Source organism: Oncorhynchus mykiss, chromosome 16 (assembly GCF_057628025.1).
Source record: "Oncorhynchus mykiss isolate SJ-2025 chromosome 16, ASM5762802v1, whole genome shotgun sequence".
Taxonomy (NCBI): Eukaryota; Metazoa; Chordata; class Actinopteri; order Salmoniformes; family Salmonidae; genus Oncorhynchus; species Oncorhynchus mykiss.
The window spans coordinates 69,577,727-69,600,932 of NC_143037.1; the positions used below are offsets into that span (position 1 = coordinate 69,577,727).

The following is a 23,206-nucleotide window of genomic DNA, read 5'->3' on the forward strand; positions in this document are numbered from 1 at the left end:
TATCCCACCCTGCCAAAATTGGTTCATGTTCTATTCAGAGGGGGAATATCTTTGTAATGATGTTTCTCATCTTTGTTTACAAGCCTGCTTGATGTTCTACAACTTTGATCTGCTGTCCTAATTAATGAAGTTGAGGATTCTGGAACTATTTTATTTTATATTCCACACCTAAATTCTGTTTCAATGCATACCTGTACCCCAAGTGCCCATCCTTATGTCTTGAATCTGTTTTTTTATTATGTGTGAATATGGAAATCCCTGTACATAAAACTGTCTGCAATCTCATCTCTCCCTCTGATCTAAGATGAATTGCTGGAGGTGTTTACTAAATCTTCTGTTTTTAATCCAGTGAGGCAGAGAAGAAAGCACCATATCCTCCTTTCATGATAGAGAGATGGTAATCTGATGGGTTAGATAACTGCAATCCTCTAAAAATAGGTTTCAGATTACATGCTCAAATGTAACATTCTCACATCACCACTGATCATTTCAAACGTAACATTCTCACATCACCACTGATCATTTCAAACGTAACATTCTCACATCACCACTGATCATTTCAAACGTAACATTCTCACATCACCACTGATCATTTCAAACGTAACATTCTCACATCACCACTGATCATTTCAAACGTAACATTCTCACATCACCACTGATCATTTCAAATGTAACATTCTCACATCACCACTGATCATTTCAAACGTAACATTCTCACATCACCACTGATCATTTCAAACGTAACATTCTCACATCACCACTGATCATTTCAAACGTAACATTCTCACATCACCACTGATCATTTCAAACGTAACATTCTCACATCACCACTGATCATTTCAAACGTAACATTCTCACATCACCACTGATCATTTCAAACGTAACATTCTCACATCACCACTGATCATTTCAAACGTAACATTCTCACATCACCACTGATCATTTCAAACGTAACATTCTCACATCACCACTGATCATTTCAAACGTAACATTCTCACATCACCACTGATCATTTCAAACGTAACATTCTCACATCACCACTGATCATTTCAAACGTAACATTCTCGGACTGTGATCGGATCTATCTGTTAAGTGTTGCAACAGTGGTTTAAGTACTTAAGGAGCTAAGTAAGGATACTGAAGTTAACATACGGGGTCCACTTTGGATCATTTGTGTGGATATTTTACAAAAACACTTGCCTTTATTTGAATTCAAACATTGAGTTGTTCAGAGAAAATCATCCTGCAGGATAGTACACAAATAAAACGTTCAAGAACATACAGCATCATCCACATATTTTAATTAGCAAAACAAAACACCATGCTTGTCATTTCAACATTAAGTTAGAATCCAATCTTTCAAAAACCTCTCCGACTGAGTAAAAAAAAGTGCAAATATATACAAAACACTTCATTGTAGCCAGCGTTTTAAAGGACTCATTCCTACTCCTTCAAAGTAACAAAATAAAATATAAAACCAAAAACAATAATTTAGAAAGAAACATTTTAAACAAATAATTATACAAAATATATTTATATATTTATATATAATTAAGGACTAGGCAGAGCAATCATCCGTCAGTCAATCAGCCAGTCAGTCACAAAGCTACTTCCTCTTCAGACTAAGTTAATAAATTCCATATATCTTTGAAGCTGTAAACAAGTTTGTTACGTTAAATCGATTAAAACATTTGGGATAAACAGACAAAACCAACAAATAAATTAGAATCAATTTATCTGAGACAAATGTTTTTGTTTTTTACTAGAACACCGACTATAATGTAATAGTTCTACAGTATCTACTTAGAAACATCACAGGTTTGTACTCACTCTTTTCTTCCTTACATGGTACAGGTGCTTTTTTATCTTCCTGTTTATACAACATTACAAAACCAGACGTACTGACGTGTCTGCAGTGGCTCTGAGTTCCACAGCCCAATCACCTGGCCTTCACTAGTTTACAAGTGACGTATGGCAGGTAGCCAAACTGTAGGCCTACTTTGGATATGATTACAGATTTCACCCAAGAAACCTGATACCGTGTTGCACTTACTATTTTAACCAGTTTCAAACCCTATGAGATGGCGTTAACCAAGAGGTACTAAGTCAAAATACAAGATGTTCTCTTTCAGATTTATGATAAGCTATAATTGTAGAAAGAGGCTCAAACATAGCGTTGATACCTGTAATACACCTGCAATGCTGACAGGGCAGCTCTGGCAAGCTGCCAGTCAGTTCTGACTGAGTCCTTTTCACACACGGTGGACGGTGAGATCCAGACCTAGATCCAGATACACTGACCCCATTTCTCTGCACTAAAATAACACCAGGATGGTGAAACCTATTATCCTTAATTATCCTCCTGCAGCTCTTAACATGCTAATGAGCTCCAGTTTTATTTGAGAATGTATTTCGCTCAGAGTTCCAAGGCCAAATTCTAAATTGATTTGGTGCTTATCTACAATATGTATCTTCCATGGAGAAAAATAAGTTTTTCTTCTGGTGTGGATTTAATGGGTTTTGAAAAGGTATACTAATGGCTCTTTCGCTCCTGGACTGATAAGCAAGCCTAATTATTCTACAGTAATTAGTTAGTTTCAGAGCTATTTAATCTACATAGAAAACAGAGCGTCACTGTGTTTAAGGTCCCAACGCAAAACAACACCCAGCATCTAGACTCTAGAAGGGTTAACACCTGTACATTGATAAACCAAAGTATTGGTTTCATTTACTAAATTGTATTTAATCTTTGGGGACTTGATGGATAAAAAGAACAGTTAGATATACTGAATTTATATTCAGGATTTGGACTACCACAAACCTCTGGGTTTTAGTAGTAGAAATACATATTTGTCTCCATTAGTTATGGGAGAACATTGTCATTTGAGGCTTTATCCTATTCAATGAACAAATCTTTTAAAGATGTGTTTGTACCTGAAATTTAAAACATGATATAATCTATGGTTAACAATGTATTGTAATGTGTGGGTCAAGCCGAATGGCATTATTCAACCCAAAGACAAGAGCGTGATCATTTGTAATGTGTGGGTCAAGCCGAATGGCATTATTCAACCCAAAGACAAGAGAGTGATCATTTGATTCTTCCCTGTGCCTCCTTTGGTCTGTCTGCATTCCTCACGGTTGTCACTGAACACGTGATGTAGCGATCACAGTTTTATTTTTCAGTTATGGATGTGAAGGAATGCTGTTATTTACTGAATGTACGAATGTATCCTAAATGAACCCGGTCCCGTGTGTGAATTGGCATTGAAAAGACTCTTGCAACGGTGTTAGAGACTTGACATATACAGTATACCTGTAGTACAGAGGACATCCACTGTGTTCAGGTACGTTCAGTCAAACACTGTACAAAACAAGAGTTTTCATTCTTGTGTAAAATGAAAATAAATATGAAATAAATAAAGGCAAAACAATAAATACTTAATTGTTGGAGAGGACTGAACTCAGAACCATGTAAATGTACTATAATATTCAGGTATAAGGCTACCAGACTGTATTTCCTCCCAGCAGAGAGAGGAGTATGGAGAGGGGACATGGGAGTGTGTACAGTCTGCTGCTGTACCACTACTGAAAAATACAGAGCTTCTACTGTCTGTCGTGGAAGGAGTCAACAGAGAAAATGGGCATTTACCATCCGATCAGAACCTACAGATCGGCCTACTGCTACTGGCTTTATGGGACCGTAGGGTAAACAAAATGAAGGATGAAGGTCTCCTGGGTTGGAAATCAGTATTCAACACAGTAACCTCTCTCTTCTTCTGAACAGTGCTTAGTATGGTAATGATAACATAGGCAGCAAATAGAGGCTCCCCCCCCCCATAAACTACCATGGATGACCTACCAGAAGTGAACTCACATACACATAAGCAAGTATTCTATTCAGACAGCATTTAAAACATAAAAATCTATACTGTTATCCCGTCTGTTGTGTTTGGTGTTGCGTTACACATTATGCTCAAGCTGTCATTTGTAATAATGGCAAACATCGGGAAGCGAAAGACCATTTTCACAGAACGATTATCGTAAGATAGAGAGTCTCTAACGGGAACTGTGTCTTTTTGGTGTGTAATCTAATGAAACATGGCTGGCTGTTTTATTACTAGACCTATTGCTGTTAATGGATCAACTACTTTTAGGATGTTTGATTTGGGTTATACGGGTTGTTTCCACGACAGCAGTAGCCCTGAGTTCTGGACGGGAACCCCTGGGACCCTGACAGATCAGATTCACAGAGGAGCAGACTAAAACAATGATCTGAGTACAATTAGCTGGACAGTTACTAGGGTGGAACGTCCATGAGGAAAGGGCTTCACTTCCTGCTTGACTGCAACACAAAAGGCAAGCTTTAAAACTCTGGACTCTGAGCCATCAGCAAACATCCATTTGGCCCGAATAAAAAATTAAAAGATAAAGGCGCTTTGTAGCTATGGCATTTGAGAGACGAGGGGGATGGCCACCCCTCAGCCCCAACACGCCCCTCAATTTATGTCACTTAATCAGGCCTCTGATGCTTCTAGAATTTGGTGTCTTTTGGCCATACACTGCCTGCCTCCTTCATCACGTACTGGCATTGAACCTCCAACCCTAACACAACAAAACAGAACCTTGAGGCTTTCCTTTGGGGCCAAGAGGTTATAGTCTACTACTTGTACCTTACCATAGTTGTGGTAAAACCCATACATTTCAAGATCAAATCTACAGTCCACACCTAAATGTTACTTTTCAGCATTTTGTACAATTATTATCGCAGACCAAAAGCTACTCTTCCCATGGCACTAGCTTGGCAGTTCAGCACAGTTTCCAAGGCAACTTACTGTATGCCTCTATTGGAATGAATCTGGTAGTTATCCACAGCAGTCCTCTTCCATTAGATTAGGCAGTTACTAGAGTCTGCCATTGAAAAGGCCAGTGTGGAGAAAAAAACTACTCAGAATGTCTCACTGGCAATGGCAGGTAGAGGTTTGAGAGAGTGAGGATATTGGGCACAGAATCTGGTCTGTAGACATTGGGCTCAATGTGCTGTGGTTCGTTGTGTTGATTGTCCAGTGTCCAGTCCTCCTTTTTAATTGCACAAGCTGTGGATGCTCCAACACAGGTCCGTTCACCAGTTCAACCAAACCCCCATTTCCCACTTCTCTCCCGACCCCCTGTTCCATCCTCTGTCCTCAGCTGCTGCCCGACATCAGGTTAATGGCTTGTTCCAGTTTGTGTCGCAGCTTGTGTTTGCGGCAGTACCCATCCCTGTCTAGTGCGGTCAAAATCTGAACAGAAAAGTGAGATCATTTTTTCTCTCTCAACATTAACAAGACTGTTTATTGCATTACATTTCGGTATCAGTGTAAACAAAATCCTGTTGATTTTACGGTAACTTAATGGTAACATACTGTATTATTTAAAAAAAAAAAAGTAACTTACAGGTAACTGACTACCAGTAAGTTACTGTAAAACACAACAAGATTTTATTTCAGTGTACATTATGTAGACTTTTACAATCTGAGGTCAAATAAAGAACAGAGTTGGTCCGTGTCTCCTACCTCCTCTTTGTACTTGTTAATGTAGAAGTAGAGCTCACTGAGAGCACTGAGAGTGTTGAACTCGGTGCCATGGAGACGAGACTGCTCCACCAGATAGGCATCCATGTCCTGGTCACTGATGGTAGGCATCTTACTGATATCTCTGTAGTACCTGACACAAGCAAAGAGACACAAGAGCGCTCAGTGTTAAGACTCTTTGAGAGAAAATTAAATGTGACAGCAAATAAGGTAACTGAAAGTGTACCTCTCCACCCAGCTCTTGTAGTTGGGGATGTCTTTAGCGTACAGCAGCTTGTTGGAGGGCGAGTCCTTGCCCAGGCGGTGCTCTGACGTGGAGCAGGAGTCCATGAAGGTCTGGGCCACCACAGACAGACAGGCGTCTGTGATGCTGCTCTTATGGATGTCAAACACAAACTGGGGGTTCTTGATCACGTTCACCCAGAACCGCAGGGGCAGACTGTCAGACAGAGAGAAGGGAGAGAAAGAGAGAGAGGAAGAAAAAGATGGGACCATTACAGGTGAATCTTAGAGTTACAGTTGGTATTGGAGTGTCGCTTGATGCAATAGTTGACAATCCAAAATACAGATTTAAAAAAACTACTCAAATAGAGTTTTGAGGCACTAAAAGCAGTCATAGTCACACATGGTACAGTATGGTAAAAACGTATGAATTTCCATGTGTTACGTTTTAGTCAGAGGTCCAAAATATTTTTTAGTAAGCGCACAGTTACAGCCTGGGTTTCATTGACCTATTTATCATTTCAATGCAGGGTCACACACAGTGTTTCGTGGTAGTCTTAAACAAATCTACTTTATTTTTTTGTGGAATATTTTATTTTTTGCATTTTCCAAACAAAACAAAAGTGAAAAGATGTTAGACAACAATAGGACAAAGTGACAGTAACAGACGAGCGTAACAAAAAAATATATATATTTCTAATTATATATACAAACATACAATTAAAAAAAAAAATAATAATGAGACATAGGCTACATATTATACATTACGTGTGAAACATTATGTGAGGATTATGTAGAGATTCAATCAATGTGATGTGGGGGGAGATTCTCCATATAGTCAATAAAAGGTTGCCAAATTCTGTAAAATGTCTTTAACTTATTCCTCAAGCAGTAAGTGATTTTCTCCATTGGGATACAACTATTAACTTCCGATAGCCACATTGCAACTGGCAGAAACAAATCTACTTTGAAACAAAAGTATATTTCATACACATGGTTATGGGCTTAAAAAAAGAAGACACCTGTACCATGTCAGATGCAGAGTTGAAATGTATTCCATTTTGAGTTTGCATCCCAATATTACACCTTACCACAGAAGACCAGATGTTTGACCAGATGTTCTGCATATTTTTTAATAATAGTCAATATAGTCAATAAAAGGTTGCCAATTATGAAATGATGAAGAAAGAAAATTATGAAGAAAAAAAAAGGAAAAAAAAAGTACCCCTTTTTCGTGCTATCTTGTCTCATCGCTACAACTCCCGTACAGGCTCGGGAGAGACGAAGGTTGAAAGTCATGCGTCCTCCGATACACAACCCAAACCAAGCTGCACTGCTTCTTAACACAGCGCTCATCCAACCCGGAAGCCAACCTTGGTTAGCGAATACTGCGCCCGGCCCGCCACAGGAGTCGCTGGTGCGCGATGCGGCCAAACCCTCCCTAACCAGGACAACGCTAGACCAATTGTGCGTCACCCCACGGACCTCCCGGTCGGTTACAACAGAGCCTGGGCGCGAACCCAGAGTCTCTGGTGGCACAGCTGGCGCTGCAGTACAGCGCCCTTAACCACTGCGCCACCCGGGATGACTCAATGATGATGAACAATATTAATAACATTCCACCCATGAGTCCACTAGTGGGCAGCTATAAGGAACACTCTGTGCTTACCAGTTGCTCTTCCAGGTGTGACGGACATCAGGGTCAGTGATCTGCCTCTTGTCAGCCTGCTCGTCCAGGAAGTCAAACATGTACTTGATGGCCAGAGGGAGGGCACTGCCGCGGTGCGCCGTGCTGAACACCGTCTCAAAAAGGTCATCCACAAACTTCTGCAGAGTTCCCTGTATGGTGATCAGACAAACGGTGTCAACACAGAGTCCAAGATAGGAACGTGTGCCTGGCAACAATACATTATCATGACACATTATGAGATAATCCACTAAAATACACAGTTCAACAGACTACAACGAGAAGAGACCTTGGTGGCCAGTAGGCGGGTGAGATAGATCTCAGACACCATCTTGCTGCCGCGGTCGCCCTCCCGTTGGTCAGCGTGCTCGTGATTCTTGACCAGGTGCCAAAGCTTGGTGCCAGTCTCCTGGTCAGGGGTGATCATGGGAGCCCGGGAGCGCAGGCTGTCTGGGCTGCTGGACGTCCTCAGGAGACTCTCTGGAAACACAACAACACAGATACTGTAGGAAGCTGGGCTTTCATACAGTAGGTATTGAAAAACTGAAATGGTCATTAATACGTAACCATAACGACTCAGAGAGGTTCATTAATACGTACCATAACGGCTCAGAGAGGTTCATTAATACGTACCATAACGACTCAGAGAGGTTCATTAATACCTACCATAACGGCTCAGAGAGGGTCATTAATACGTACCATAACGGCTCAGAGAGGGTCATTAATACGTACCATAACGGCTCAGAGTTCATTAATACGTACCATAACGGCTCAGAGAGGGTCATTAATACGTACCATAACGGCTCAGAGAGGGTCATTAATACGTACCATAACGGCTCAGAGTTCATTAATACGTACCATAACGGCTCAGAGAGGGTCATTAATACGTACCATAACGACTCAGAGGGGTTCATTGATACGTACCATAACGGCTCAGAGTTCATTAATATGTACCATAACGACTCAGAGAGGTTCATTAATACGTACCATAACGACTCAGAGAGGTTCATTGATACGTACCATAACGACTCAGAGAGGTTCATTAATACGTACCATAACGACTCAGAGGGGTTCATTGATACGTACCATAACGGCTCAGAGAGGTTCATTAATACGTACCATAACGGCTCAGAGAGGTTCATTAATACGTACCATAACGACTCAGAGAGGTTCATTAATACGTACCATAACGGCTCAGAGAGGTTCATTAATACGTACCATAACGACTCAGAGAGGTTCATTAATACCTACCATAACGGCTAAGAGTTCATTAATATGTACCATAACGACTCAGAGAGGGTCATTAATACCTACCATAACGGCTCAGAGAGGGTCATTAATACGTACCATAACGACTAAGAGAGATTCATTAATACGTACCATAACGACTCAGAGAGGTTCATTAATACCTACCATAACGGCTAAGAGTTCATTAATATGTACCATAACGACTCAGAGAGGGTCATTAATACCTACCATAACGGCTCAGAGAGGGTCATTAATACGTACCATAACGACTAAGAGAGATTCATTGATACGTACCATAACGACTCAGAGAGGGTCATTAATACGTACCATAACGACTCAGAGAGGTTCATTGATACGTACCATAACGACTCAGAGAGCGGGTGAAGGTAAAGGAGTTGGCGATGTTGTAGGCAGAGACCTGCTTCTGGACCAGGGCTACCAAAGACCCATCTGCCACCTGGAGGTGGAGGAGGAGAGAGATCTTTAATCATCTATCATCAAATGAAGGACCATCAATTTGACTGTATTCATCTTTGTGTCTGGGAAATGTGGATGAGTATTATGTGGATGTGTCCAGCTGGTGATGCTGTCTGACCTGGTAGTGGGCCAGGGTGTTGAGCCTCTTCCAGTCACTCTCAATCTTTGTGGTGACGTCCTCATCTTGAAGGATAATTCTAGTCAGTCTTCCTTGTCGCCACTCTGTGAGGACGGAAAACAACAACAACAGAAGATTGGTTTGGGCTATGATCCGTATCTTCAGTTTCAGCAGGGAATAACTACTAGCCAATGTTGCAATTAGTTACAGTAAATCCTTCACAGTAATAAAGAAAACCTTCACATACAGGGTCCCCACTGTAAACATGAGTATGTCTGTAGCCAACGAGGATGCTATTACCACAGACCCGTGTTTCTTAAGAGGCTGTTATTACCACAGACCCGTGTTTCTTAAGAGGCTGTTATCAAATCAAATCAAATTGTATTTGTCACATACACATGATTGGCAGATGTTAATGCGAGGGTAGCGAAATGCTTGTGCTTCTAGTTCCGACAATGCAGTAATAACCAACAAGTAATCTAGCTAACAATTCCAAAACTACTACCTTATAGACACAAGTGTAAGGGGATAAAGAATATGTACATAAAGATATATGAATGAGTGATGGTACAGAGCGGCATAGGCAAGATACAGTAGATGGTATTGAGTGCAGTATATACATATGAGATGAGTATGTAAACAAAGTGGCATAGTTAAAGTGGCTAGTGATACATGTATTACATAAAGATGCAGTAGATGATATAGAGTACAGTATTTACGTATACATATGAGATTAATAATGTAGGGTATGTAAACATTATATTAGGTAGCATTGTTTAAAGTGGCTAGTGATATATTTTACATCATTTCCCATCAATTCCCATTATTAAAGTGGCTGGAGTTGAGTCAGTGTGTTGGCAGCAGCCACTCAAAGTTAGTGGTGGCTGTTTAACAGTCTTGAGATAGAAGCTGTTTTTCAGTCTCTCGGTCCCAGCTTTGATGCACCTGTACTAACCTCGCCTTCTGGATGATAGCGGGGTGAACAGGCAGTGGCTTGGGTGGTTGTTGTCCTTGATGATCTTTATGGCCTTCCTGTGACATCGGGTGGTGTAGGTGTCCTGGAGGGCAGGTAGTTTGCCTCACTACCCTCTGGAGAGCCTTATGGTTGTGGGCGGAGCAGTTGCCGTACCAGGTGGTGATACAGCCCGACAGGATGCTCTCGATTGTGCATCTGTAGAAGTTTGTGAGTGCTTTTGGTGACAAGCCGAATTTCTTCAGCCTCCTGAGGTTGAAGAGGCGCTGCTGCGCCTTCTTCACGATGCTGTCTGTGTGGGTGGACCAATTCAGTTTGTCTGTGATGTGTACGCCGAGGAACTTAAAACTCCACTACTGTTCCATCGATGTGGATAGGGGGGTGTTCCCTCTGCTGTTTCCTGAAGTCCACAATCATCTCCTTAGTTTTGTTGACGTTGAGTGTGAGGTTATTTTCCTGACACCACACTCCGAGGGCCCTCACCTCCTCCCTGTAGGCCGTCTCGTCGGAGTTGGTTATCAAGCCTACCACTGTTGTGTCGTCCGCAAACTTTACGATTGAGTTGGAGGCGTGCGTGGCCACGCAGTCGTGGGTGAACAGGGAGTACAGGAGAGGGCTCAGAACGCACCCTTGTGGGGCCCCAGTGTTGAGGATCAGCGGGGTGGAGATGTTGTTGCCTACCCTCACCACCTGGGGGCGGCCCGTCAGGAAGTCCAGTACCCAGTTGCACAGGGCGGGGTCGAGACCCAGGGTCTCGAGCTTGATGACGAGCTTGGAGGGCACTATGGTGTTAAATGCCGAGCTGTAGTCGATGAACAGCATTCTCACATAGGTATTCCTCTTGTCCAGATGGGTTAGGGCAGTGTGCAGTGTGACAATTGCATTGTCTGTGGACCTATTTGGGCGGTAAGCAAATTGGAAAGGGTCTAGGGTGTCAGGTAGGGTGGAGGTGATATGGTCCTTGACTAGTCTCTCAAAGCACTTCATGATGACGGAAGTGAGTGCTACGGGACGGTAGTCGTTTAGCTCAGTTACCTTAGCTTTCTTGGGAACAGGAACAATGGTGGCCCTCTTGAAGAAGGTGGGAACAACAGACTGGGATAGGGATTGATTGAATATGTCCGTAAACACACCAGCCAGCTGGTCTGCGCATGCTCTGAGGGCGCGGCTGGGGATGCCGTCTGGGCCTGCAGCCTTGCGAGGGTTGACACGTTTAAATGTTTTCCTCACGTCGGCTGCAGTGAAGGAGAGTCTGCATGTTTTGGTTGCGGGCCGTGTCAGTGGCACTGTATTGTCCTCAAAGCGGGCAAAAAAGTTATTTAGTCTGCCTGGGAGCAAGACATCCTGGTCCGTGACGGGGCTGGTTTTCTTTTTGTAATCCGTGATTGACTGTAGACCCTGCCACATACCTCTTGTGTCTGAGCCGTTTAATTGAGATTCTACTTTGTCTCTATACTGACGCTTAGCTTGTTTGATTGCCTTGCGGAGGGAATAGCTACACTGTTTGTATTCGGTCATGTTTCCGGTCATCTTGCCCTGAATAAAACCAGTGGTTCGCGCTTTCAGTTTCACGCGAATGCTGCCATCAATCCACGGTTTCTGGTTTGGGAATGTTTTAATCGTTGCTATGGGAACGACATCTTCAACGCACATTCTAATGAACTCGCTCACCGAATCAGTGTATTCGTCAATGTTGTTGTTTGATGCAATACGAAACATATCCCAGTCCACGTGATGGAAGCAGTCTTGGAGTGTGGAATCAGATTGGTCGGACCAGCATTGAACAGACCTCAGCGCGGGAGCTTCTTGTTTTAGTTTCTGTCTGTAGGCAGGGATCAACAAAATGGAGTCGTGGTCAGCTTTTCCGAAAGGAGAGCGGGACAGGGCCTTATATGCGTCACGGAAGTTAGAATAGCAATGATCCAAGGTTTTTCCAGCCCTGGTTGCGCAATCGATATGCTGATACAATTTAGGGAGTCTTGTTTTCAGATTAGCCTTGTTAAAATCCCCAGCTACAATGAATGCAGCCTCAGGATATATGGATTCCAGTTTGCAAAGAGTCAAATAAAGTTCGTTCAGAGCCATCGATGTGTCTGCTTGTGGGGGAATATATACGGCTGTGATTATAATCGAAGAGAATTCCCTTGGTAGATAATGCGGTCGACATTTGTTTGTGAGGAATTCTAAATCAGGTGAACAGAAGGACTTGAGTTCCTGTATGTTGTTGTGGCCACACCACGTCTCGTTTACCATGAAGCATACGCCCTCCCCCCTCTTCTTACCAGAAAGATGTTTGTTTCTGTCGGCGCGATGCGTGGAGAAACCAGCTGGCTGCACAGACTCCGATAGTGTCTCTCCAGTGAGCCATGTTTCCGTGAAGCAAAGAACGTTACAGTCTCTGATGTCCCTCTGGAATGCTACCCTTGCTCGGATTTCATCAACCTTGTTGTCAAGAGACTGGACATTGGCGAGAAGAATGCTAGGGAGTGGTTCACGTTGTGCCCGTCTCCGGAGTCTGACCAGAAGACCGCTTCGTTTCCCCCTTTTACGAAGTAGTTTTTTTTAGTCGCCGGCTGGGATCCATTCCGTTGTCCTGGGTGAAAGGCAGAACACAGGATCCGCTTCGCGAAAGTCATATTCTTGGTCGTACTGATGGGGAGTTGACGCTGCTCTTATATTCAGTAGTTCTTCTCGACTGTATGTAATGAAACCTAAGATGACCTGGGGTACCAATGTAAGAAACACCATAGACCCATGTTTCTTAAGAGGCTGTTATTACCATAGACCCGTGTTTCTTTAGAGGCTGTTATTACCACAGACCCGTGTTTCTTTAGAGGCTGTTATTACCACAGACCCGTGTTTCTTTAGAGGCTGTTATTACCACAGACCCGTGTTTCTTTAGAGGCTGTTATTACCACAGACCCGTGTTTCTTTAGAGGCTGTTATTACCACAGACCCGTGTTTCTTTAGAGGCTGTTATTACCACAGACCCGTGTTTCTTTAGAGGCTGTTATTACCACAGACCCGTGTTTCTTTAGAGGTTGTTATTACCACAGACCCGTGTTTCTTTAGAGGCTGTTATTACCACAGACCCGTGTTTCTTTAGAGGCTGTTTTACCACAGACCCGTGTTTCTTTAGAGGCTGTTATTACCATAGACCCGTGTTTCTTTAGAGGCTATTATTACCATAGACCCGTGTTTCTTTAGAGGCTGTTATTACCATAGACCCGTGTTTCTTTAGAGGCTGTTATTACCATAGACCCGTGTTTCTTAAGAGGCTGTTATCACCACAGACCCGTGTTTCTTTAGAGGCTGTTATTACCACAGACCCGTGTTTCTTAAGAGGCTGTTATCACCACAGACCCGTGTTTCTTTAGAGGCTGTTATTACCACAGACCCGTGTTTCTTAAGAGGCTGTTATTACCACAGACCCGTGTTTCTTAAGAGGCTGTTATTACCACAGACCCGTGTTTCTTTAGAGGCTGTTATTACCACAGACCCGTGTTTCTTTAGAGGCTGTTATTACCATAGACCCGTGTTTCTTTAGAGGCTGTTAATACCACAGACCCGTGTTTCTTAATCCTGGTCCTGGATTTCTTTTTTTTACACCTTTTCCCCAAAAATAATCTTGATGATGAGTTGATCATTTGAATTAGCTGTGTAGTGCTAGACCCCTTTGGCCCCCAGGACCAGGATTAAGAAACACTGCTATAGATATCCATATATACAGTAGGTTCTTACCCAGGTCCATATCATCAGCCTGGGGTCTCTGGGAGTAGGGGATGCCCTTGTACACAGCGTCCAGCAGCTTGTCCTTCACCTGAGTGACCGTGTCACAGTTCAGCACCTTCACCGGGACCTCGGTGCCTGCCTCTCCCTCCGGAGGGATACACATCAGTGTCTGGAGAGAGAGAAACCACAGAGCTGTCAGGACTAGAGGGACTATCTGGGGAGGGAGAAACCACAGAGCTGTCAGTACCAGAGGGACTATCTGGGGAGGGAGAAACCACAGCGCTGTCAGGACTAGAGGGACTATCTGGGGAGGGAGAAACCACAGAGCTGTCAGGACTAGAGGGACTATCTGGGGAGGGAGAAACTACAGAGCTGTCAGTACCAGAGGGACTATCTGGGGAGGGAGAAACCACAGAGCTGTCAGTACTAGAGGGACTATCTGGGGAGGGAGAAACCACAGAGCTGTCAGTACCAGAGGGACTATCTGGGGAGGGAGAAACCACAGAGCTGTCAGTACCAGAGGGACTATCTGGGGAGGGAGAAACCACAGAGCTGTCAGTACTAGAGGGACTATCTGGGGAGGGAGAAATCACAGAACTGTCAGTACTAGATGGACTATCTGGGGAGGGAGAAACCACAGAGCTGTCAGTACTAGAAGGACTATCTGGGGAGGGAGAAACCACAGAGCTGTCAGTACTAGAGAGGGACTATCTGGGGAGGGAGAAACCAGAGCTGTCAGTACCAGAGGGACTATCTGGGGAGGGAGAAACCACAGAGCTGTCAGTACTAGAGGGACTATCTGGGGAGGGAGAAACCACAGAGCTGTCAGTACTAGAGAGGGACTATCTGGGGAGGGAGAAACCACAGAGCTGTCAGTACCAGAGGGACTATCTGGGGAGGGAGAAACCACAGAGCTGTCAGTACCAGAGGGACTATCTGGGGAGGGAGAAACCACAGAGCTGTCAGTACTAGAGAGGGACTATCTGGGGAGGGAGAAACCACAGAGCTGTCAGTACTAGAGGGACTATCTGGGGAGGGAGAAACCACAGAGCTGTCAGTACCAGAGAGGGGACAGGACTACTAGAGCACTGCACTGAGTCTCTTTAAAGGGGAATTCTTCCAGTTGAAGAGAGAGATTTAGACTGCAATTTCCTCAGGTGTTTGTTTTTCATGAATCACTTTAAATGCTGTTTTATCAATAGTCTCCCCCAGAGATATTAACTGCATTGTCGATAATGAAGATTTGATCTGTCTGAAGAAAATCAGTGACGACTACAAGTGACCTGGAGGACACATTTCTTAGCTGTCCTCGGGTCAATAGAAAACTGACAAGAGGACATTGATTTAACTACACACAAAGATTTATATGACACAATGTGCCATAGTTAAAAGGAGGAGATTGAGGATTGAGAGCAAACACATTATATATTTTACCTGTTCTGGCACCCCTTCACAGCTCAACCAGTCACAATATAGTGAAGTCAGGCTCTATTTGGTAAAGTGTCATTATAACAAATTGAGATGCATTCAGCCTCATTTGCAACTTGCATTGACACATTAACAAACATAGAAGACTGGTGTCAGAATGAGGCCATCCCCTGAATTCCTATACAACCTCTACACAGTGACTATCCTAGCTAATAGATTCTGTATTGTCTACTGGTTAACGTCTTTCTGTAAACTAGTGTGCCATGTTGCTATGTCAGTATTGCCAGACGGTAAACAATGATTTGCTGCAGGCCTGACGGGGTTTCTGTGCTCAGCACTATTTACTCTAGAGCAGAGGTGTCAAACATACTGCCTGAAGGCCAAATCCGTCTCGCGAGGCAGGGAGTCCAATCCGGCCCACGGGTGTTTTGAAAATGACTAAAACCAAATAAAATGATGAATGATAATGGACCTACATTCATTCAGTTTCTTGACTGTGTCCAGCTTACTAATAATCACTGAAATGCTAGACAATCAGGGAGCATCAAAAAAATCCAAAACAGATGTTTAGAGGACTATTTTTTATAACACATTTTCAGTGCGGCCCTCCGAACCTCGTTGAAGACCAAATGCGGCCCTCCGAACCTTGTTGAAGACCGAATGCGGCCCTCCGAACCTCGTTGAAGACCGAATGCGGCCCTCCGAACCTCGTTGAAGACCGAATGCGGCCCTCCGAACCTCGTTGAAGACCGAATGTGGCCCTCCGAACCTCGTTGAAGACCGAATGCGGCCCTCCGGACCTCGTTGAAGACCGAATGTGGCCCTCCGGACCTCGTTGAAGACCGAATGTGGCCCTCCGGACCTCGTTGAAGACCGAATGCGGCCCTCCGGACCTCGTTGAAGACCGAATGTGGCTCCCAGGGCAAAATGAACTCTGCTCTCGAGGAATCCCGACTGATGGAAAAGCATTGATTCTAATTTTAACACAATCTACAACTAGATGCCATTAAGTGACCTATGTTGCCTCTTGAAATAACCAAGGTGCAGTATCCATCTAAAAAGGTCAAAGGTTGTGACCAGAGAGGAGAGAGATCCTTCTAATGTATTTATATACTGGGCATGTACACGCCGTGCTGCCAGTCCATATACAGTCATGAGGAGGCCTTTGGTGTGTGCTGGGTGCGTTAATCAAGTGATTAGTACAGTATGCAGCTGGCACATGGTACCACAGACATCTGTACCACTGTCACTCACTGATCATTAGCAAAGTACATTTCCTTCCATGCACTTGAAATAGTTAATTAGTGGGGCATTTGTGCTTAAAAACCAATTACACAGCAAATTATAGGAATTCTCAAGAAACAGGACAATCCTTATCATTTGATGAGGTCCAAGGTCAAGCAGGGTTCTGGACATGGGATGATTTTTGGCGTCTTGGAGGTAAAAGCGTATCTAAAGTATCAGGTCTGAATATCCAATACTGCAGTACTTCCCCGTAAAGTTGCTAGTCTTGGTCAAAGCCATTTAAAGGGATACAAGAGATAACAGTCAATGATAGTTATCGATAGTGTGTACAGATGCCCACACACATATAGATAACAGAGCCTCCCTCCCATCTTCCCTAGATAGTACAGATTAGGAGTGAAATTAGGAGTGATATGGAAGCAGGGGGCATAAAGCCACCCTATTCGCCTTATGTAGCCCCGCCCCACCTATTCACCTTATGTAGCCCCGCCCCACCTATTAGCTTTATGTAGCCCCGCCCACCTATTAGCCGTATGTAGCACCGCCCCACCTATTAGCCGTATGTTGCCCCGCCCACCTATTAGCCTTATGTAGCCCCGCCCCACCTATTAGCCTTATGTAGCCCCGCCCCACCTATTAGCCGTATGTAGCCCCGCCCACCTATTAGCCTTATGTAGCCCCGCCCACCTATTAGCCTTATGTGGCCCCACCCACCGATTAGCCTTATGTATCCCCGCCCACCTATTAGCCTTATGTAGCCCCGCCCACCTATTAGCCTTATGTGGCCCCACCCACCGATTAGCCTTATGCAGCCTCGCCCACCGATTAGCCTTATGTAGCCCCGCCCATTGATTAGCCTTATGTAGATCTTTATGAGGTGGATGCAGGACATATGGGGCTCCACAGGTACATTCAGATTGATGTAGAGGTTGGTTTTCAAAACATTGCTGTTGTAAAAACTGCCCCCTCTTCATATAATGCTTGTCATGTTGATTGATTTTAGGATTTTGTGCAGTTCTGAAACTATCAAGCTCAACTAAAAGTACCACTTTGCATGCGCTTGCGTCGTGCGAATGTTGCTGAAAATAGAAGCACAATTGCAACTCGCCGCAATCACCGTGACGTTCCGGAATAAGGTGAATAGTGTTGTCCTGTGCTGAAGATCCCCTACGGCCAGAGATAGAGAGCACCTCCGGGAGCATTTGCCTATATAGAGCTAATTTCTGTGACATCTGCTAATCTGTCTACCGATCCCTCTGAAGGAGGCAGAGATGACCCTGTCCTGAGTTGATGCTGCAGTGTTGTACCAGCCGTGTGGTCGCATGGGGAGTGACGAATGGCGTCGGAAGCAGGCAGTATACAGCTGATTCATCGAGAAGTTGAGTGGTGGGAGTGGGCGCGTTAGCATTGCATCCTACCAAGTCAGCGTATTGCTATTTTTCCATATAAATAATTTATATGAGGGTATATTTGGAGAATTCCTGTACTGTTTTGATGTTTCCTTCACCAATCTGGGGTGTGACGCTTTTATGTGGAAGTCAATGGGTTGCTGACGGTGAGTAAATCATTAATTGTTCAAGTGTAGTATTTCCTGGCAGTACTGCTTGGCCGCCTCGTTGGGGAGATCGAGCGATGTGGTGGGAAGGGTTTGTTTTATTGGCAGACAATAAATGTCTTGATTTGTTTGAATCATTACTGGCCCGCAGCAGGTGTGATTGAGCGCTGAGTAGGTTCGTTCCATCAGCGACACCTCACCCGTATAGCCCGTCTCCTACCACTGCCTACACTGAGATCCCCACAGCCAATGAGGGAGCCAAGGCCCACCTCACTTCCTCAGTAACATGTCAGGTGATTTGCATGGCAAAGCCTGCTAAACATTCTCCCACCTGTTTGTTTTGCCTCTTGAACCACATTAAGTGAGAATCAGTACATGGCTTGATCTTTCTGCCCTGGGACTGGGAGGGTTGGCTCCATTGCACAACACTCATATCAAACAGGAGACTGGTGTGAGAGAGGAGGTGTGTGTTTCTGTGTGTATGTGGAGGAGGGTCCTTCCTCACCAGCTGTTTGTAGTCAATCTGCTGGCGGATGAGCTTGTCCTCACTGAGGGAGTAGCGCGCCTCTCCTGTGATGGCGTCTATAGGCCCCTTCTCCATCTGCTGCTTGATGGCACAGAACAGCATGAACAGAGGCTCCCCAGCACACTCCTGAGACAGAGAGAGAGAGAGAGACAGAGACAGAGAGAGAGAGAGAGAGAGAGAGAGAGACAGAGAGAGAGAGAGGCGCAGGGGGAGAGACAGTAAAAGTGGAAGAGGGAGGGAGTAACAGTGTGAAAAGGGGAGAGGAATAGGCAATCACACCCCTTTCAGTGAGGAGTGGGGAAGTTACCAATTACCCACTTACAGGGTTTGATGACTAACCAGTGATACTGAGGGAACACTATTATTTAGTTCTTAGGGACGATTCATTTGACATCATTAATTACAACGTGACATCCTGAGTCTCAAGCTGCTTGGACACAGAGGGGCCTTCAAGCCCAGACACAGAGGGGCCTTCAAGCCCAGACACAGGGGGGCCTTCAAGCCCAGACACAGGGGGGCCTTCAAGCCCAGACACAGGGGGGCCTTCAAGCCCAGACACAGGGGGGCCTTCAAGCCCAGACACAGGGGGGCCTTCAAGCCCAGACACAGAGGACGATTGACCCATCTACCAGGCTTCTAAATCATGTTGCCAGTAACCAAATGGAACCAATACCCAGCAACCAAATCCATATTCAAAAAACAGAAACCTCAAAACACACAAATGGCCCCCAATTGTCCAATGCAAGTAAGACATAGAGAGTTTAAGCAGGATTCAGTAATACTGATTGTCCATGCTCTTCTGCATTTCATGTTCTTCTGTGGTTTTAATAATCTGTACAGTCGAGGTGACATCACACTTAATAACATCATAACTACAGGTTCCACGTTACTCTCTAGAATGTTGTCTCAGTTCAAAACCAGTCAAACGACAGTAACAAACAAGTAGATTTTATATTTTTCCAGACCATGTCCAATGAGTTTAAATCCTCAATAATTTGTTGTTCACTTAAGGGATTTATGTTGAACATGCTACCTTGATATTTTCTTCAGTTTTGAGAACGTCATAAATCTTAACAAGGCATTACATTTGTTACTTAAGAAACTCTACAACCATTATCTTCACCAATAATATCTACCCTCAGGTAATGAAAACCCACATTAAAATATATATATTTTTGTTAATTTAGTGACAACCCTGGCTATGAAAGATGAATATTGCTATGCAAGCTGAATATAAAAATGTGGAAGCCAATCCAGAATAGAGGTTTAAGTAGGGCTTGTGGAAACATTTCAGGGTAATTACTTGGGGAGGCTGGGAAGATGGCCAGAACACTTTAACATCTGCACTGATGTAACTTCAATATAATTGGTGGCCATCCAGAGCTACATTCCAAGAGGCATTTCAGGCCTGAACTCACAATGGGCCTGATGTTCTTGTCCTTAACGTGAATGGCCATTTTAATCCAATCCCAGAGTAACACAGGAGAAGCTTATGGTCAGGAAGAACACAGAAAGACTATTTTGGGTGGTGGGGAGCACCTGACAGGATGTGGTTAGACAAAATGACCACAACTGCCCCCCAGGGTGATTCTCCGATATGGTTCACACTGTGGCCGTGCTGTGTGCTGCGGTCACACAGGGTGAGAATAAACATTACCAGGACCATGATTAGCCAAATAACCCCACCTCAGAAATATAATTACAACTCACACATTACACTAATAATAGCAATTAACGATCATTTCACAGAATCTCTGGTAACAAAATTAGAACAGGTACAGAACACACTGCATACACACTGTTGCTATGGGCCTGCTGGTGTTTCAGCCAAACAACAGGCCTTTTGTGACTAAATCACAAGCATCAATCTTCTGCTAAGTATCTGAATCTCTGTGCTTTGAACCTCAATTAACCCTATGTTAAAAAAACTATCTGAGCACCATTAAAACTGCCTTACCTTGAGGAAGCGATGCAGCAGGAACGTAAACCAGTTGGTGAGCATCTTCTCAGCCACCGACTCCGTCCTTCAGGAGAGATGAGACACCGGTCAGATTCAACAACATGTGTATGAGTAGAGCAAGGATGGTATAGTGATCTATACCGCTGCCTAGGATGGTGTAGTGATCTATACCGCTGCCTAGGATGGTGTAGTGATCTATACCGCTGCCTAGGATGGTGTAGTGATCTATACCGCTGCCTAGGATGGTGTAGTGATCTATACCGCTGCCTAGGATGGTGTAGTGATCTATACCGCTGCCAAGGGTGGTGTAGTGATCTATACCACTGCCTAGGGTGGTGTAGTGATCTATACCGCTGCCTAGGGTGGTGTAGTCATCTATACGGCTGCCTAGGATGGTGTCGTGATCTATACCGCTGCCTAGGATGGTGTCGTGATCTATACCGCTGCCTAGGGTGGTGTAGTGATCTACACCGCTGCCTAGGGTGGTGTAGTGATCTATACCGCTGCCTAGGATGGTGTAGTCATCTATACCGCTGCCTAGGGTGGTGTAGTGATCTGTACCGCTGCCTAGGGTGGTGTAGTGATCTATACCGCTGCCTAGGATGGTGTAGTGATCTATACCGCTGCCTAGGATGGTGTAGTCATCTATACCGCTGCCTAGGGTGGTGTAGAGATCTATACCGCTGCCTAGGGTGGTGAGGTGATCTATACCGCTGCCTAGGATGGTGTAGTCATCTATACCGCTGCCTAGGGTGGTGTAGTGATCTATACCGCTGCCTAGGGTGGTGTAGTGATCTATACCGCTGCCTAGGGTGGTGTAGTGATCTATACCGCTGCCTAGGGTGGTGTAGTGATCTATACCGCTGCCTAGGGTGGTGTAGTGATCTATACCGCTGCCTAGGATGGTGTAGTGATCTATACCGCTGCCTAGGATGGTGTAGTCATCTATACCGCTGCCTAGGGTGGTGTAGAGATCTATACCGCTGCCTAGGGTGGTGAGGTGATCTATACCGCTGCCTAGGATGGTGTAGTCATCTATACCGCTGCCTAGGGTGGTGTAGTGATCTATACCGCTGCCTAGGGTGGTGTAGTGATCTATACCGCTGCCTAGGGTGGTGTAGAGATCTATACCGCTGCCTAGGGTGGTGTAGTGATCTATACCGCTGCCTAGGATGGTGTAGTGATCTATACCGCTGCCTAGGATGGTGTAGTGATCTAACCCGCTGCCTAGGGTGGAGTAGTGATCTATACCGCTGCCTAGGGTGGTGTAGTGATCTATACCGCTGCCTAGGGTGGTGTAGTGATCTATATCGCTGCCTAGGATGGTGTAGTGATCTATACCGCTGCCTAGGATGGTGTAGTGATCTATACCGCTGCCTAGGGTGGAGTAGTGATCTATACCACTGCCTAGGGTGGTGTAGTGATCTATACCGCTGCCTAGGGTGGTGTAGTGATCTATACCGCTGCCTAGGGTGGTGTAGTGATCTATACCGCTGCCAAGGGTGGTGTAGTGATCTATACCGCTGCCTAGGGTGGTGTAGTGATCTATACCGCTGCCTAGGGTGGTGTAGTGATCTATACCGCTGCCTAGGGTGGTGTAGTGATCTATACCGCTGCCTAGGATAGTGTAGTCATCTATGCGGCTGCCTAGGATGGTGTAGTGATCTATACCGCTGCCTAGGGTGGTGTAGGGATCTATATCGCTCTCTAGGATGGTGTAGTGATCTATACCGCTGCCTAGGATGGTGTAGTGATCTAACCCGCTGCCTAGGGTGGTGTAGTGATCTATACCGCTGCCTAGGGTGGTGTAGTGATCTATACCGCTGCCTAGGATGGTGTAGTGATCTATACCGCTGCCTAGGGTGGTGTAGTGATTTATACCGCTGCCTAGGGTGGTGTAGTGATCTATACCGCTGCCTAGGGTGGTGTAGTGATCTATACCGCTGCCTAGGGTGGTGTAGTGATCTATACCGCTGCCTAGGATGGTGTAGTGATCTATACCGCTGCCTAGGATGGTGTAGTGATCTATACCGCTGCCTAGGATGGTGTAGTGATCTAACCCGCTGCCTAGGGTGGTGTAGTGATCTATACCGCTGCCTAGGATGGTGTCGTGATCTATACCGCTGCCTAGGGTGGTGTAGTGATCTACACCGCTGTCTAGGGTGGTGTAGTGATCTATACCGCTGCCTAGGATGGTGTAGTGATCTAACCCGCTGCCTAGGGTGGTGTAGTGATCTATACCGCTGCCTAGGGTGGTGTAGTGATCTATATCGCTGCCTAGGATGGTGTAGTGATCTATACCGCTGCCTAGGATGGTGTAGTGATCTATACCGCTGCCTAGGGTGGTGTAGTGATCTATACCGCTGCCTAGGGTGGTGTAGTGATCTATACCGCTGCCTAGGGTGGTGTAGTGATCTATACCGCTGCCTAGGATGGTGTAGTGATCTATACCGCTGCCTAGG

At 44.9% G+C, this 23,206-nt stretch overlaps 1 protein-coding gene across 2 annotated transcripts in view; it reads right to left on the bottom strand.

Annotated features, from left to right (window-relative positions):
• Positions 1 to 1,170: 1,170 nt before the first annotated feature.
• The window catches only part of LOC110492586 (plexin A3), a 181,589-nt gene continuing 159,553 nt past the window's right edge, over positions 1,171 to 23,206 (bottom strand). For both annotated transcript variants that reach the window (XM_036947590.2, XM_036947589.2), the window contains exons 23-32: positions 20,742 to 20,808; positions 18,764 to 18,910; positions 14,040 to 14,199; positions 9,326 to 9,429; positions 9,091 to 9,187; positions 7,772 to 7,962; positions 7,465 to 7,634; positions 5,800 to 6,012; positions 5,556 to 5,706; positions 1,171 to 5,282 (exon numbers count right to left, since the gene is read on the bottom strand). In XM_036947590.2, the coding sequence (XP_036803485.2) occupies positions 5,187 to 5,282; positions 5,556 to 5,706; positions 5,800 to 6,012; positions 7,465 to 7,634; positions 7,772 to 7,962; positions 9,091 to 9,187; positions 9,326 to 9,429; positions 14,040 to 14,199; positions 18,764 to 18,910; positions 20,742 to 20,808 (1,396 nt within the window). In that variant the 3' untranslated portion in view covers positions 1,171 to 5,186. The remainder of the gene's footprint in view (positions 5,283 to 5,555; positions 5,707 to 5,799; positions 6,013 to 7,464; positions 7,635 to 7,771; positions 7,963 to 9,090; positions 9,188 to 9,325; positions 9,430 to 14,039; positions 14,200 to 18,763; positions 18,911 to 20,741; positions 20,809 to 23,206) is intronic.